The following is a 17,476-nucleotide window of genomic DNA, read 5'->3' on the forward strand; positions in this document are numbered from 1 at the left end:
TCAGCTCCAGTAGTCCCGTTCGGCTATCTGGACCAAGCTGATGGGCCCACTGCCAAGTTCATCACTGGAGCAATGTGAATCTTGAGTCAAACCAGACTGTGACAGCTCAGTACTGAATCGTGCAAGATGGCACCTGGCCCAGGAAATTGGGCTTTCTGAGCACAACATGTTCTATATAGATAAAAAATTGAAGTTAAGTCAGCTATTATCTCAGCCAATTACGTGAGGAACAGAACGCTGGAGTGAGTGAGAGTGCCAACAAAGGAGGAGAGAAGCGAAACCAACCAAAGGGCATAACGACTACTTTGTTAATTCAGTATTTCACGTGCACATGAGTAAGATACAGATTCCTGGACATCATCAACAGCAGATCAATAACCAAGATAATTTAAAATCAAGTATTCAAGGGCTTCCCTGGTGGCGCAGTGGTTGACAGTCCGCCTGCCGATGCAGGAGACGTGGGTTCGTGCCCCGGTCTGGGAGGGTCCCACGTGCCGCGGAGCGGCTGGGCCCGTGAGCCATGGCCGCTGAGCCTGCGCGTCCGGAGCCTGTGCTCCACAACGGGAGAGGCCACAGCAGTGAGAGGCCCGCGTACGGCAAAAAAAAAAAAAAAATCAAGTATTCAACTATTTCAGAATGGACATCCTGAAAATTTACTCAAATTAATTTATTACCTCAACTCCCAGCATGGATTGAATGGTTCTGACATAGGTCTCTATGCGATCATCCTTCAGTTCCACCCAGGCTGGCGGGCTCATGCGCATGCCAATGGGGCCAGCTACCTTCTCTAACATGTTCACCAGTTCTCGGGCTTGATCCATTGCTCTCTTTGGGTAAAACAGCGCCCAGAAATGCATGGGGACCTAGGAGCAACAACAAGCTATTTTTAGTACTTCCCACAACTTCCCCAACACCCCAACTTCATATCAGGAGATGTTATTCTAAAGAACAAATTGCTTTTCACTCTCTCTGCTTGAGTCCTGTCTTATCTAATGCTGATTACTAATGCAGATGTGTGTGATAAGTAAATTATGGCACAGTCTCACAATGGAATACTACACAGCAATGAGAATCGAAGATCTGTAACTATACCTAACAGTATGGAGAAACTTACCAAACAAGGCTGAAGAAATGAAGCCAGACATGACAGAATATATACAGTATGGTTTCATGTATAGATTAAGTACAAACACAGCTGAAAAAAATCAATGCTGTTAGAGGTCAGAATAGTGGTCATTCTTGGGTTGGGTAAGGGTGCCAGGTAGGTAGTAATTAGGAGCATGGGGGTGGGGCTTCTGAGGCACTGGTAAAGTTCTGTTTCTTAACCCTCAGTGTTGATTACACAGGTTTCTTTAACTTGTGAAAATTCATCAAGTTATATACATAAGTGTACTTTTTCTTTAAATATATTTCAAAAAAAAAGTTTTAGAAACAAATGTGTGTACTTTATGCACGGCCATAGAGACCAGGTGAGCCAAAAACATTTAAAAATAATTATATACCGGGCTTCCCTGGTGGCGCAGTGGTTGAGAGTCCGCCTGCCGATGCAGGGTACGCGGGTTCGTGCCCCGGTCCAGGAGGATCCCACATGCCACGGAGCGGCTAGGCCCGTGGGCCATGGCCGCTGACCCTGCACGTCCGGAGCCTGTGCTCCGCAACGGGAGAGGCCATGCCAGTGAGAGGCCCGCATACCGCAAAGAAAAAAATATATATATACCATTTTGTTCTTTGGTTGCCTTGGTGGGAAACTGTTTTAATTTTATTTCTTTCATGGAAACCCTAGGGAAAAAGAGGAAGGAAAGAGAAAAGAAGAAGGAAGAACAAAGAGAGAGTGGGTAATAGGCTGGCACTGAATGAATTACCACGGCAGTTTATTTCCTTGTCCTAGGTCTGTGGTCAAGCAAAGGGCTTCCCTCTACCAACTCATCAACTCGCTCTTGTTCAAAGGACCTCTGTTTTGTAAATAATTCCGGATGGGAATTCAGTTGGTACTTCCTCTCAAAAAGAGGACACTAAATAATTCCTGCTTCCTAATTTCCACACTTCTAGGAATACTGGTACTCTCTTTACCACCTCACAAGTCACTTACAGTTAAGATGGAAAGGTCTCTGGTTACTTCCTTAATCCAGTTTAGTTCCTGAGATGTGATAAATGACGTATTCCTTAAGTTAATTCTTTCCATTGGCAGAACACGTCCTTCAATCTAAACAGAAAATAAAGTGCCTATGACATGAACCATCTGTAAACACTATTTAGGAAAACGCTGATACTGCTCTGGGGCCTGGTCAACTCTACCATATAGACCTGTCCCTGTCATAACTTCTGAAAATGGTAGAAAAATGCAACTGTTAGCAGTAAGAGTCCACGTCAATACAACTCTGGACACACATACAGGTGAATTTTGATAGGCGCTGCTCTTTAATTATTGAAGCTTCCAACATGGTCCACAAGAAAGGAATCAGAAAACATTGTCTCTTTAGAACCAGGGAATTCATGTAAAATGCCTATAAATACAAGGCGAACAGGAAAATAATCTTTAAGAATATTTTAAGGGAAAAATTTAAGTAGAAAATTAGAGAATATTTCTTAATAAGGCTGAACATAAACTACTATTATACTTTATACAAAAGAAAAGCAGGAATAAAAGCATAAATATAATGAAAGACCAAATTAAAGTTAATAATAATGAATCAATCAGATCTAAATATCCAAAAGTAAGACGATAACTAAGTTGATGACATATCAATATGATATTTGCAATTATTAAAATAACTTTCTAAGTGCATTTAATATAATCCTGTTTCTGCAAAAAATAAATAGTAATGTATGCATTATAAAAACTGAATGAGTCCACATTTAGTAATGAGTATCACTGGGGGAATATGTAATTATGTAGGATTTTTACTTTTTATGAGCTCTACTCCTTGCTTTCTTAAAAATGTAACAAAATACTTATTTTACCTATAATCAAAAAAATTTTTAATGATTTTCTTAATATTATAAAAGTTTAACACAAAGAATAACAATACCTGTATTAGCAAGAATGTTCACCTTTGCTTATGAAAGTAAAAAACTGAACCTTTCTACAAGGCAGTTGGTAATATGTAATAAAAAGTACTAAAAACATAAATGTCCTCTGACCTAACAATTACACTTCCATAAATCTGACTACGAAAACAAACATCATGTGCAAAGATTTAGTTACAAGGATGTTCACAGATCCACTATTTATAACAGGAAAATACTAAATTCAATTTGAATGTGAAAGAATAGGAAATTATTAATAAAATGAATATCTGTTAGCCATTAAAATATTTAGAAAAATATTAAATGACATGGAAAAAAATTCTAAATAAATTGAGTAAAAAAAAAAAAAAGAAAAGGAAACCATCTGAAAACAATGTGATTGTGTGCATACACATACACACAGACGAAAAACACTGAAGGATATATACCAAAATGTTAGCAGTGTTTATTCTGATGCAGCATGATTATGGATAAACTTTTCTCTTCTCTGGCTTAAGTTTTCTGCCTCTTCAAATAATATTTAATAACATGAACACATGTTCAAGATATAATAATAAATGAAAAAGAAGATGCAAAACCATATACAGTTATAAGCACAATTTTTTAAGAAAAGATTCATCCTCACAGAAAAAAAGTTTAGGGAAACAAAATATATTGAAAATAATATTATCTTTTATGTGTCTAAAATAAATCACTAAGATATTATCTTTGGGTGATGAAACTACTGATGTTTTTATTTCCTTCTTTACATTTTCTACACAGTACCCACATTTTCTTTATTGACTTTCCATTACTTTTATTTAAAAAAGAAAAAAGAAACAGTTTTTAACAAGGAGTCAATTCAGAGTGCAAGAGAACTAGAGAAAAGATAAAATTAATTATTTTGGTATAATCCAGAAAGAAAATTAAAAGTAATAAAAGCTAATACTTACTGAGCACTTGCTAGTGTCAGATAGTATGCTGAAGATTTTACCATTTAATTCCTTTAACTCAATCATTATCTTTATTTCACAGATAAAGAAAATAAGAGATACTAAGCAATTTGTTCCAAGTAACTAAGATGGCAAGCGGTAGAACTGAGACTCAAAGCCAAGGACTTCACCACCACCTCATGCTGCCTCTGCACTATGGCTCATGCTGCACAAAATACAACAGAATGGACTCAGGCAAATTGCAGGCAGAAAGGGCCATGCGAAAATTAAAATGTTCAAGTCTGAGACTTTATGCCTACGGAAAGAATGAGAGTAGTATATTCAAAGAAACACAAGTTAATTACTGGGAAAGATAAAGAAAAATGTAGGGGGAAAAATGGAAAAAGACATAGAGAACTTTAAGAATAATTTGGTTTGGAAAACTAAAAATGAGGTAAATTTTAAGTCAATATTCCTTTTGCTCGACTGGAAATTAACAGCTCAGATCCTGGGAAATACAAAAGAAAATCTGTAAGAGATACTAGCAAATTAAGTCAAGGAAATTCAAGTATTATGACTAGGACCAAAAAAAAAAAAGTGTAATTATAAAGCAAAAACTGCAAAACAAAGACAAGATAGGAAGTTATCACCTAGTCTCACAAAGCTCTAAAATCTTTGGTTAATGCTGTTTCCTACCATCGTATTTTCTGGTTTACCTTATGTACATCCTTCTGCAGACAGAGTCCCCAACGTGTCAGTTCACTGTTGGCTGTCTCATTTTTTGAAATTCTCTGTAGCAAGCATTTCAAAGCATTATGGTGCTGTTTGGGGCTCAGGTTGATCTGCTGGGTCAAATCCTAAATAGAATCAAAATGGAGATACTAAGTTATTACCTTCTCCAGTATGAGGTTAAATAAATCCTAATGTATAACAAATTTCCATAGAAAACATCCTTCCCATTGAAATCTATAGAAATTTTAAAATATCTCCAAGGACTTTAATAAATATCTCATGAATGTGAATGAAGTATGAGGTTAAAATGTTAACCACTGGGGTTTTTTTTATTGAAATATAGTTGGTTTATAATGTGTTAATTTCTGCTGTACGGCAAAGTGATTCAGTTATACATATACATACATACTTAAAAGTAAGTATTTAAAATTGTCACAGTTTTTTTCTTATGACATCTAAATCTTATTCTTTTTCTCAAAGCCATGTAAGGGGGCTTGATTACATCTATTTAATATCTGGGGGGGGGGGGAATGCCCTATGCCAGGCATGCAGGCCAACATAATGGAATGGAAAAACACATCCAGTCTTATACTTTATGTCACATGATACTAGCCACTTAATGTCACCGTAAGACACTTGTTAGGTCCAGTGTGTGGCCCATAATAGGTGTTTTCTAAATATTTATTCCTGAATGAATATCTAATATGTGTGTATGAAGATTCTGAATCACGTAAGTGAGTTCTTTCTTCATTCTTCTGGGACTAATGAACTGTGCAGCTGTTGCTCCCTGTGTGGCAGTCATTAGGGCATTGAGTCTATGGAGCTATACAGGTAGCCCCATAGATCATAAAATCATTACGTTACTGAGAGTTGTAAGGAAGGAGCCTTGACCTACATACTAAAAACAGAAGTATCAGAAGGTAAACATGAAAGACATCTCTTACAGAAATTCATTTTAGCTCTTTATGATGTTACTAAAAACAATACGTGGCATCTGAGACAGGGCCGGGGTTCCAAAACTAGGACAGACAAGGACTGAGAGAGAGGGAGCAGAGCAGTGTGAGGGTGGAAAGCCCCAAGCAGACAGTGTGGAGGTGAAGCCCTTGGGGTCTAGACCCACACTGCTGCAGACATCTCTGCCTCCCAGCTATTTCCTACAAGACTGTGCCCAACATGAGACTTCCAGGACACCCCGAGTCCCACAGTGTAAACTTCTATCCTTTAATTTCATTCTCTCACTTGTTGACTTTTTGCTAAATTATCTCCTCCTCCCTTCAAATAAATTGAAGGCTTACAGAGATGTTAAAAAAAATTCAGTGCTCTCAAAGAACCTCATTTATGGTCATATGACCAGCTTACAGTCATCCATCTGATTGGCGAGGGTGATGCCAGAACTATTTGTTTCCTTTTACTTTATAATCCAGTCGTTCTACTATTGTAACAACATTCCAAAGAAAGTTCTGATTGGCTTTTTCACAGTGTGTCGGAAGGGACACAGATTATGCTTTATATAGAGGAAAAATGAACCTGCCCAGGTGACGTGCAAACCTGGCCCAGTTCTAGCTATATCTGCTATCAAAAAGGTCTTCGGTTCAAAGCAGGCACTTCTCACCTTCATGGCTCTAAAGTCCTTCTTCATCTTCTCAGGGATTCCAGTCATGAAGGAAAGCTCAGGCAGCAGCAGGATTTCGCCTTTTAGCAGCTTTGAGGAGAGAACACAGGGAAAGCAAGGCAGTAAAAGAGAATCTTCTTCCCCTGACCAGTACAAGAGCTCCCAGGCCCAGAGCTGGTCTTGCAGGTGTATCAGGCACACTAAGGAACACAAAACCCCAGAGAAGAGGGCAGGAAACACTACAAGTGTTTTACCCTTTTCTCCCTCAAGTCACGATAGCCTGTTGTATTAGGTAAAGAGAAAAATATTCCAATTGTCAAAAGGAGAGAAAAAACTAGAAAAACTAAAAGTTTTGTTCCACTTCGGCCTCCAGATAAGCTGAGACAATACCTCCTATCAAGCTGGTGCCTCTGTCTCATCTTAACCTACTGATCTTCAGTCTCTACTCTGAAGACAGAGGAGTCAGGTACCAAGGCACTTTTCCCTGGCTCCCAGTTCTATTAAAATGCCTGTAACTTCCCTAACGGACCCAGTGTTTTCATCTTCTTTAGCACTAAACTCTCCTTATTCCTTAACCTAACTCGCTCTATGGATGTTTAGTTCCTCACTAAGGAGACTGCACAAGCAACTCTGGCTAGAGGAGACAGACAAAACCCTACACAGCTTTCCCCAACCACACTGTAAGCATAGCTCCACTGTAATCATAGGTCCCATGGCTCCCAGGGCTGATGGGTGGAGAACTTAGATGGAAGCATAGGCCTGACACCCTGAACTCCACCTCCAACTCACCATCCCTTGGTTATTCTGTCGCTCACTGGGCCTGTGGATCAGCAGTGGCTGGTCCTTTTCCTTTATTGTGATCCCATAGTTTTTGCTAGAGCCGAACAGAGGCAGGGGAAAAAGTCAGAAGCAGCATCACCACTCTTATGGCATCACAGTCAAAGTGTTAACCAGGACTGAGGTACACAATCTGCATTATACCCTTGCCAAGGATCCATCAGAAACTCACCATAGCATACACACAACTGGAAAAAGCAGGCTCAAGTTAACATTGCAATTAAATAGAGGGGAAATAGGATAACAGTCCAGGAAAGAATTTGTTTAAAAACTGTATCAGGTTCAAGGACTTAGGTAACTAGAAAGGCAAAATGATAGTCAAATGATTAATGACTTGACTTTAATCTCTCCAAACAGACTTGTAACCAAAACAGCAAAGGAAACACAATTCGAAGCCCTGAGGTTAACTTACGAAATAACTTCCAAAAAGTACTGAAAGAAATAAAACTGTAAGGGTAGCAAATTCAGGTCAAATCCCACAAATGAGCTCATCAATCTTGGGTGCATGACCAATCCAATTATTTTTGAAGTGTCCTGCTGTGTGCCACTCCTCCTACAGAACAGGAGACTACAGCCCCAACCCGCAGGCCCAAGCCCAGTCTCTCCCCTATACCTGTAGTATTCCAAGAATGTAATCTCCTTCCCATCAGACATCGTGAAGCTATCTTTTGGAGTCTTATTCCAATCCACATCATCAACACGATAGGTACGATTGTTGTATCGGGTTATGACAATACTGCCAACCAGAAGCTTAGTGCACTCGTCCTGGAAGTCTTCTTTGTGCTCTTGGTACATGGCATGCCTTTGGAAAGAGACAAAAGACCTTTGGATCATATGCAGTATACACAGAGCAGCATGAAAGGCACAGGGGATGCAAATAAGTACTTCAGAGTTACAATCGCAACTATATAGCACCAAAAGTTTCCAGCTGTCTCTTTTAAGAGATAGGACCCTCATCTCTTTCCTTTTTAACATTACCCAAAAAAGTGAAAGGATAGGGCTTCCCTGGTGGCGCAGTGGTTGAGAGTCCGCCTGCCGATGCAGGGGACACGGGTTCGTGCCCCCGGTCCGGGAAGATCCCACATGCCGCGGAGCGGCTGGGCCCGTGAGCCATGGCCGCTGAGCCTGCGCGTCCAGAGCCTGTGCTCCGCAACGGGAGAGGCCACAACAGTGAGAGGCCCGTGTACCGCAAAAAAAAAAAAAAAAAAAAGTGAAAGGATAAAAATGAAATTAAAAACAGCAACTATAAATTGACAAAATTCACTGTATTCCTTAAAATAAGGTACACTAATCATCAAAATAATTTGTATCGTTATTAGGAGATAGTCTACAGAAGAACAATAAAACATTCTTTCAACTATATTTGCCCTTTCTAGCTGAAGGAAGAAATTACAACTACCTATCAGAAGACACCACTGGTGAAGATGCTAAATATGAAAAGATGAAAAGACTCACCACAGACAAATGTACTCTCGAGCCAACCTCTATAACAGTGCCATGAACAAGGTAACAACAGAAACTCACAGAAAGCATGTCTGAGCATGCACAGGGAGTCAAGGAAAGTTTACAGAGGCAGGTGATACTTGAAGGAGCAACCTGCCAGGCAGAGACGCCACGGCAGCTGGTAAGTAACACTCTAGGCAGAAGCATAGGTATGCAGGGGACAATCAGGGATCTGGGACTGGGGCGAGCAAGGAGGTGAAAAAGGGTCAGAAGACGGTCAGTGTAGGCTGAAGACAGACAGGGACCAGATATGAATTCCTTTGTGGGTCAGAGCATGGACTCTTCTATGGGCCAGTGTCAACTATGGTACATTCCTCAGGAACACTGGTCCCTTGAGAGGTCCTGAGGGGGGTGAAAAAGGTTCTACGATCAAAAAAGTTGAGTCCATTCTGCATAATATAACCCCTTCTTAGAGGTTCACAACATACATTACCACATCAGGCTGATAAAAAAGAGAAACATATTTAGTTTCATTTACCTACAAATTTATTGAACCACAGACTCTTCCTTCCCTCTTCCCTCACTGAACACCTATTACCATTGTAGGCAATTAGTATCCTGCAGAACTTGCTGCAGTAAGTGATGAAAAACCATCAGAAACTTGAAACAGTTCAACACTGACTACAGACCCTGGAGCCAAAGCCTGGGTTCAAATCTTGGCTCTGCCACTTAGCAGCACGTGAGACCCTGAGCAAGTTACTTAACCTCCTTGTGCCTCAGTGTCCTTGTGTGAAAGTGCAGTCAGAAAAAACCACCTAACTCACAGTGTTGCTGAGAGAACTCCATGACTTTATACATATAAAGCACTTAGAACATAAAGTTGTTTTGAAATAAGGTTAGAGATTTTATCTCAGATAGTTTCATGAACTATTGCTTCCTATTTGCACAGTTTTAGTCATCAATACATTTTATGCTTGTCTAACTCACTATTGTCTATTAAATGCATGCAACATTGTAGAAAAATTAATTAAAAGTATTTTAAATCAAAACCTTCAACTATGTTAATGGTTCCATAATACTATTTCACTAAGTGGAGGGTACATTAATTCATTGGTTTTACTTTTTAAATAATAGTTCTATTGTTTCACTCTTAACAAATAATTCTGGATGAACATCTTTTATAAAGATTCTTCTATACTTAAAATTGCTTCTTTGAGACAGATTTCCCATAAGTGAAATCACTATATTAAAAGGTTAGAACTGGACTTCCCTGGTGGCGCAGTGGTTAAGAATCCACACGGGTTCGAGCCCTGGTCTGGGAAGATCCCACATTACACGGAGCAACTAAGCCCATGCGTCACAACGACTGAGCCTGTGCTCTAGAGCCCACAAGCCACAACTACTGAGCCTGCGTGCCACAACTACTGAAGCCCGAGCACCTAGAGCCCGTGCTCCGCAACAAGAGAAGCCACTGCAATGAGAAGCCTGCGCACCGCAACGAAGAGTAGCCCCCACTCACCACACCAGAGAAAGTCCGCACACAGCAACAAAGACCCAACATAGCCAAAAATAAATAAATAAATTTTTTAAAAAAATAAATAAATATAAGATTAGAACTTTAAGATTCTTGTAATGAAAGCCCAATGGCATTAAAAATTATCTTTTTAAAAAATTTTCTTACTTTCAAATAATTATAAAATCAAAGGAAGTTGTAAAATTCGTACAGAGAACTTCATGTGTGGAATTGGCACTGGTTATATCATTAACTGGACTGTAGACCTTATTCCGTCTTCACCATTTCTTGCACACATTGACGTGTGTGTGTGTGTGTGTGTGTGTGTGTGTGTGTGTGTGTGTGGTTCTATGCAATTTTATCTCATTTATAGGTTTGTGTAGCTACCATCACAGTCACAGAACTGTTCCATATCATCATAAAGGGAACGATCTCATGCTATCCCATCACGGTCACACTCCTTCCCCTTCCCTGTGCCCCAGAAGCCACAGATCTGTTTTCTACTATAGTTCTGTCATTTTGAGAATGCCATATAAATGGAACTTTATTATGCAACCTTTTGAGACTGACATTTTCCACTAAGCGTAATGCCCAAGGATCCATCCAGGTTGTTGTATCAATAGCGCATTTCTTTTTAATGCTGAGTAGAATTCCACTGTATGGAGGTACTAGAGTTTAACCATTAACCTGCTGAAGGCCATTTTGGTTGTTTCCACTTTTTTGCTATTACAAATAAAAGCTGCTATGAACATCTATCTGTGTATCAGTTTTTGTGTGAACTTAAATTTTCATTTTTCTGGGAAAAATGCCCCAAGTGTGTGACTGTGGGGTCGTATGGTTAAGTGCATGCTTAGTTTTATAAGTATATGCTTAGCTTTATAAGAAACTGCCAAAAAATTCTCTGGCATAGCTGAACCATTTTACATTCCCACACACAAGTAAGTGAGGGACAGTTTCTCTACATCCTTACCAGCATTTGGTATTTTCACTAGTTTTTATTTTAGTTACTCTAATAGATATATACTGGTATCTCACTGTAGTTATAATTTGCATTTCCCTAATGGCTAATGATGTTGAACACCTTTCCATGTACCTATTTACCTTACAAATCAGCTCTTTGGTAAAATGTCAGTTCATATCTTTTGCCCAATTTTTAATGGATCATTGTTTTTCTTTAATCTTTACTATGGTTTTGCTTTAAAAGTGTTACATGTTGCTCATAAAATAAAAGTGTTACTATAAAAAAACAGAAATTGAACATGGTTTGTAATCCATTCGTGAGAGACCCACTTTCCCTCAGCTTTTCTTAAATTTGTGAATACTAATAATTTCCCCCCGAAGTGTATAATCATATCAGATACAGTGTTTTGCAACTTGATTTTTAACTTAATATAGTTTAGATAGTCTTCCATGTAAATACAAATACATAAGGTTCTTAAAACAAAGGACTACTTTTAAACAAATTGTTTTAGATCTCAAAGAACTGACATTTGCCAGTTTTGGTTTTGATTTATGAAGAGAATCTGGTACAGGAAGAACCTATGGATAGACCAATATAATAATGATCATAAGAAATTTAAAATTTAGGTGTAATAATGACATTATGGTTATGTTTTAAAGAGAGAGTCAATTTAGGAGATAAATACTGAAATATCTGTGAAAGAAATAAGATGTCCAGGACTTGCTTCAAAATAATTAAGTTTAGTGGGAAAAAGTGGTAGAAGACCACATGAAACAGGTTGCTCATGAATTAATAATTATTGAATGTATAAAATAGGAATGAGGGGGTTTATTATCCTATTCTCTCTATTTTTGAAAATGTTTAAAATTTTTCATAACTAAAGTCTTTTTTTTTTTTTTTTTTTTTGCAGTACGCGGGCCTCTCACTGTTGTGGCCTCTCCCGTTGCTGAGCACTGGCTCCGGACGCGCAGGCTCATCGGCCATGGCTCACGGGCCCAACTGCTCCGTGGCATGTGGGATCTTCCCGGACCGGGGCACGAACCCGTGTCCCCTGCATTGGCAGGCAGACTCTCAACCACTGCGCCACCAGTGAAGCCCTAAAGTCTTTTAAACATAAAAAATATGAAGCAAAAAGAAACAAAAACAAAAAAATAAATTAAAAATATATAATAATAATTAAAACATAAATACAAACACTGGAAAGAGGGAAAAATAAACTCAACACTAAGTTTTCTAATTCTAGAAAAGAAAAAAGCATCTATAAAATAAAAATATTTTAACAGTAATTCTTATTTTTAATGATATTAAAAAGACTACTGAATTTATGAAAGGACAATAATTTGAAAGCAGTAGAGATTGCTTTAATGAAAAATAAAGCGGGGCTTCCCTGGTGGTGCAGTGGTTAAGAAACCACCTGCCAATGCAGGGGATCCGGGTTCGAGTCCTGGTCCAGGAAGATCCCACATGCCGTGGAGCAACTAAGCCCGTGCGCCACAACTACTGAGCCTGCGCTCTACAGCCCATGAGCCACAACTACTGAGCCTGTATGCCACAACTACTGAAGCCCGCATGTGCTCCACAGCAAAAGAAGCCACCACAATGAGAAGCCTGTGCACTGCAACGAAGAGTAGCCTGTGCACTGCAACGAAGAGTAGCCCCTGCTCGACGCAACTAGAGAAAGCCCACGCACAGCAACAAAGACCCAACGCAGCCAAAATAAATAAATAAATTTATAAAAAATAAAGCAAGAGTGCCAACCATTAGAAATTTTAGCAAAGGTAACAGAGGCAGCAAATCTTGGCCTAGAAAATCAAATTTATGAATTAAAAATTGGTCTTAAGAAGTTGTTTTAAGCAACCTAAATGTCCATCGACAGATAAATGGATAAAGAAGATGTGGTACATATATACAATGGAATATTACTCAGCCATTAAAAAGAATGAAATAATGCCATTTATAGCAACATGTATGGACCTGAAGATTATCATACTTAAGTGAAGTCCGACAGAAAGACAAATGTAAGATACTGCTTATATGCAGAATCTAAAAACAACTGATACAAATGAACTGATTTACAAAACAGAATCAGACTCACAGACTTAGAGAACAAATTTATGGCTACCAGGGTGGAGGGTTGTGAGGAAGGAATAGATTGGGAGTTTGGGATTGACATGTACACCCTGCTATATTTAAAATAAAATGCCTTTCCATGAAAAAAGAAAGAAATTGTTTTAGCACTCTGAGGAAATAAAGAGATGAGTATGATAAAATGAAGGATATCCAGACACAGAAGACAAGTCCAAGGGATAAAAGATAAATACAAAATAATTTACAGAAGGGAAACAAAGAAAAATTTTTAAAAGCTGAAGAAAGAGTTGGGTCCAGTTGAAAGAGCTCAAAAAATGGCTGGCAAATTAATGTAAAGGAACCTGAATCTGAAAGTTCTGAAAAAATTTACATTTCAAATATAAAAAGGGGTAATAAGTAAGGGGTTTCTTTTGTGGGTTGTGATGAAAATGTTCTAGAATAAGATAGTAACCTTATTTAGCTTTTGCCATTTTTTACATACAGTGATTTGTGTATATACTAAAAACCAGTGAATTTTAAAAGTGACTAATTTTATGGCATGTTAATTATACCTCAATAACAAAAAATGAAATTAAAAAAGGACCTCTCATTACAGCAGTATGAAGATGTCAGCAATTCCTTTCTATAAAAATCAAGTATAAAACTAGACAAAATTGTCAAAAACAACCATTTTAACACACTGGAAATCAACCAAAGGCAGACAACAAATTGAGAAGCATTTTTTAATTTTAAACAACACCTAAAGTTTCTGGTAAGAACAGCAGGAATTTGTGACCTTTCCTGGGACAGTCCCCATGTTTTCTATCCCACCCTTTCAGTCACCGAGAAAGGGTAGTTTTACCTGCCAGAGTGGGAAAATACAACCTGAGGATGAAGTGGAAATGGATAGCAAGCCAGCTACCTATGGTAATGGGTAAAACCAAAGTTTTGCTAGTCCAAGGTTGTACCCCAAGTACAAGGAGCAGAGTAGCTAGAAATTTAACAAATAGATTCTGGAAATCAGAGGGCAATAGAAAGGTTTAAGATAAGCTCACCACACATCTTTGGCTGACTAGGAAACTTACATATGCTCAGGAGAAAGCCAGGAGAGACTTGCTAAAAGTGAAAGCCAAGACACATGTGAGAACTACCCATAACTTTGACTGAGTTTTTCAACCCACACATAGATTCATCAGCAGAGAACGAAAGCCTTATGGGTTCAACCTATAAGGTACAACCTCTACTCAAATTATTGCCTGAGCCTCTAAACTATACAAAGGTGTGATCCCAAGGAAGCTAGGCTAAAATATCAAAATAAGAATAGAAAAATTGAGCAGAAACATCAGCAGCAGCACTCCACAGAGGATACAGAGTCCACAGTTTAAGTAGGAACAAGTCATAATTTTTCAAAACTCAGAAAAATAAAACAGGATCCAGATTTGCTACAATATGTTATCTGAAATGTTTCCTTTTCAATTACAAATTATTAAATGTGCAAAGAAACAGGAAAGCATGGCCAATAATCATGAAAAAAAGCAGTCAACAGAAACTTATTCAAGAGGGTTTACATGTTGGTCTTTGCACACAAAGAATTCAAAGCAGCTATTATAAGCATCTTCAAATAACTAAAGGAAAATATGATGACAAATTGCCAAATAGGGCACATCTCGATAGAGAAATAGAAACTGAAAAAAAAAAAAACAGGAGAAGGAGGAGGGGAAGGAGGGGGGAGAAAGGGGAGAAGGAGGAGGGGGAGAGGGAGGGGGCAGGGAAGAAGAAACTGTAAAGTTGGAAAATACAATCAAAATTAAAAATTGGGGCTTCCCTGGTGGCACAGTGGTTGAGAGTCCGCCTGCCAATGCAGGGGACATGGGTTCATGCCCCGGTCCGGGAAGATCCCACATGCCGCAGAGCGGCTGGGCCTGTGAGCCATGGCCGCTGAGCCTGCACGTCCGGAGCCTGTGCTTCGCAACGGCAGAGGCCACAACAGTGAGAGGCCCGCGTACCGCAAAACAAAAACAAACAAAAAAACAACAACAAAAAAGAAAAATTGATAAGATGAACTCACCAGCAGATTTGAAATGGCAGAATAAATAGCCAACAACATAAAGATAGATCAATAGAAAGTACTCAATGCAAAGAAGAGAAAGATATTAAAGACAAATGACACAAAATCCTATGAGACAATATAAAGAGTGCCAACATAAATATACTGAGAGTCCCAGAAGGCGGATAAGAGAGGAAAGAAAAATATTAAAAGAAACAGTGGCCTAAAACTTCCCAAATTTGATTAAAGAAATTACTTATAAATCCATAATCTCAATGAATCTTAAGTATGATAAACACAATGAGAACCACACCTAGACACATCATGGACCAAAATCCAAAGCCAAAGAGAAAAATATTGGTAGCAGCAAGAGAAAAATGACGCATCATATACAGGAGAACAACAATATGGTTAAAAACCTACTTCTCGGGTTTCCCTGGTGGCGCGGTGGTTAAGAATCCACCTGCCTACGTAGGGGACACGGGCTCGAGCCCTGGTCCAGGAATATCCCACATGCCGTGGAGCAACTAAACCCATGCGCCACAACTACTGAGCCTGAGCTATAGAGTCTGCGAGCCACAACTACTGAGCCCAGCCCACGTGCCACAACTACTGAAGCCTGCGCCCCTAGAGCCCATGCTCCGCAGCAAGAGAAGCCACTGCAACGAGAAGCCCCGCACAGCAACGAAGACCCAACACACCCAAAAATAAATAAATAAATAAACAGATAAACCTACTTCTCATCTGAAACAATGGAGGCCAGAAGGCAGTGTAATGACATGCTCAAAGGGCAGAAAAGGGCAGGAAAAAAAAAAATGTCTAACAGAAAAATCTATATCCGTTTTTTTTTTTTTTTGACCACGCTTTGTGGCTTAACGGGATTTTAGTTCCCTGACTAGGGATCGAACCTGGGCCCTCAGCAGTGAGAGCATGGAGTCCTAACCACTGGACCTCCAGGGAATTCCTGAAATTGTTTTTCAAAGATGAAAATGAAGAAGGCAGTCACAAAGGACCATATACTGTATGATTCCTATATGAAATGTCCAGAACAGGTAAATCTATAGATATAGAAAATAGGTGAGTGGTTGCCTAGAACTGGGGAGGGAAATTTGATAGGGAGTAGGGGTGAGTAATGGCTAAGGGGTGTAGGGTTTCTTCTGGGGGTAATGGAAATATTCTAAAATTGACTGTAGTGATGGATGCATAATGAATATACTAAAAGCCATTAATGGTATCCTTTAAATGAATGAACTGTATGGTATATAGTTCGATCTCAATAAAGCTGTTTAAAAAAAATGAAGGCGACATAAAATCATTCCCAGGTAAACAAAAACTAAGAGAACATATTGCTGGAAGGCCTGCTCTACAGGAAATACTAAAGGAAGTCCCTCAGGCTAAAAGAAAGCAATACCAGATGGCAACCTGGATCCACAGGAAGGAAGAATACTGGAAATGATATATATGTAAGTAAATATAAAAAGACTATATATGAATATATTTTTTCTTCATTTCTTAAAAAAATCATAAGATTGTTTATATTGATTGTTTAAAGCAATAACTAAAATACTGTACTGTTGGGTTTATAACATATATGCTGTGTGTGTGTGTGTGTGTGTGTGTGTGTGTGTGTGTGTGTATGCATAAAGAGGGGAGAAATATGGAACTATATTGGAGCAAAATTTCTATGTTTTACTAGAATTATGTATTAATGTAAAATAGAATATGATACGTGTAAGATACTTACTGAAGTCCTTAGAACAAACACACACACACAATCAACAGAGGAATTTAAATGGTACACTAAAAAATATTTAACACAGAAGAAGGCAATAAAGAAGGAATGAAGGGGAAAAAAGACAGGAGACATACAGAAAACGAATAGCAAATGACAGACATACAGCCAACAATGTAAATACTAATGTTTAATATAAAGGTATTAAACAGGGCTTTCCTGGTGGCACAGTGGTTAAGAATCCGCCTGCCAATGCAGTGGACATGGGTAAGAACCCTGGCCCAGGAAAATCCAACATGCCACGGAACAACTAAGCCCATGCGCCACAACTACTGAGCCTGCACTCTAGAGCCCATGAGCCACAACTACTGAGCCTGCGTGCCACAGCTACTGAAGCCCACGCACCTAGAGCCCATGCTCCACAACAAGAGAAGCCACCGCAATGAGAAACCCACACACCACATCGAAGAGTAGCCCCTGCTCACCACAACTAGAGAGAGCCCGTGCGCAGCAACCAAGACCCAAGGCAGTCATAAATAAATAAATAAAATTTTAAAAAAGTATTAAATAGGGCTTCCCTGGTGGCGCAGTGGT

The 17,476-nt window shown here is 39.0% G+C and overlaps 1 protein-coding gene across 1 annotated transcript in view; it reads right to left on the minus strand.

Annotated features, from left to right (window-relative positions):
* The window catches only part of PIWIL2 (piwi like RNA-mediated gene silencing 2), a 90,069-nt gene that overhangs the window by 34,169 nt on the left and 38,424 nt on the right, over window positions 1–17,476 (minus strand). The window contains exons 11-16 of the mRNA XM_029203907.1: window positions 7,733–7,921; window positions 7,072–7,156; window positions 6,283–6,372; window positions 4,655–4,795; window positions 2,090–2,203; window positions 675–863 (exon numbers count right to left, since the gene is read on the minus strand). Coding sequence (XP_029059740.1) covers window positions 675–863; window positions 2,090–2,203; window positions 4,655–4,795; window positions 6,283–6,372; window positions 7,072–7,156; window positions 7,733–7,921 — 808 coding nt within the window. The remainder of the gene's footprint in view (window positions 1–674; window positions 864–2,089; window positions 2,204–4,654; window positions 4,796–6,282; window positions 6,373–7,071; window positions 7,157–7,732; window positions 7,922–17,476) is intronic.

Source organism: Monodon monoceros, unplaced genomic scaffold (genome assembly GCF_005190385.1).
Source record: "Monodon monoceros isolate NGI ecotype Baffin Bay Population unplaced genomic scaffold, NGI_Narwhal_1 Super_Scaffold_5, whole genome shotgun sequence".
In the NCBI taxonomy this organism is placed as follows: domain Eukaryota; kingdom Metazoa; phylum Chordata; class Mammalia; order Artiodactyla; family Monodontidae; genus Monodon; species Monodon monoceros.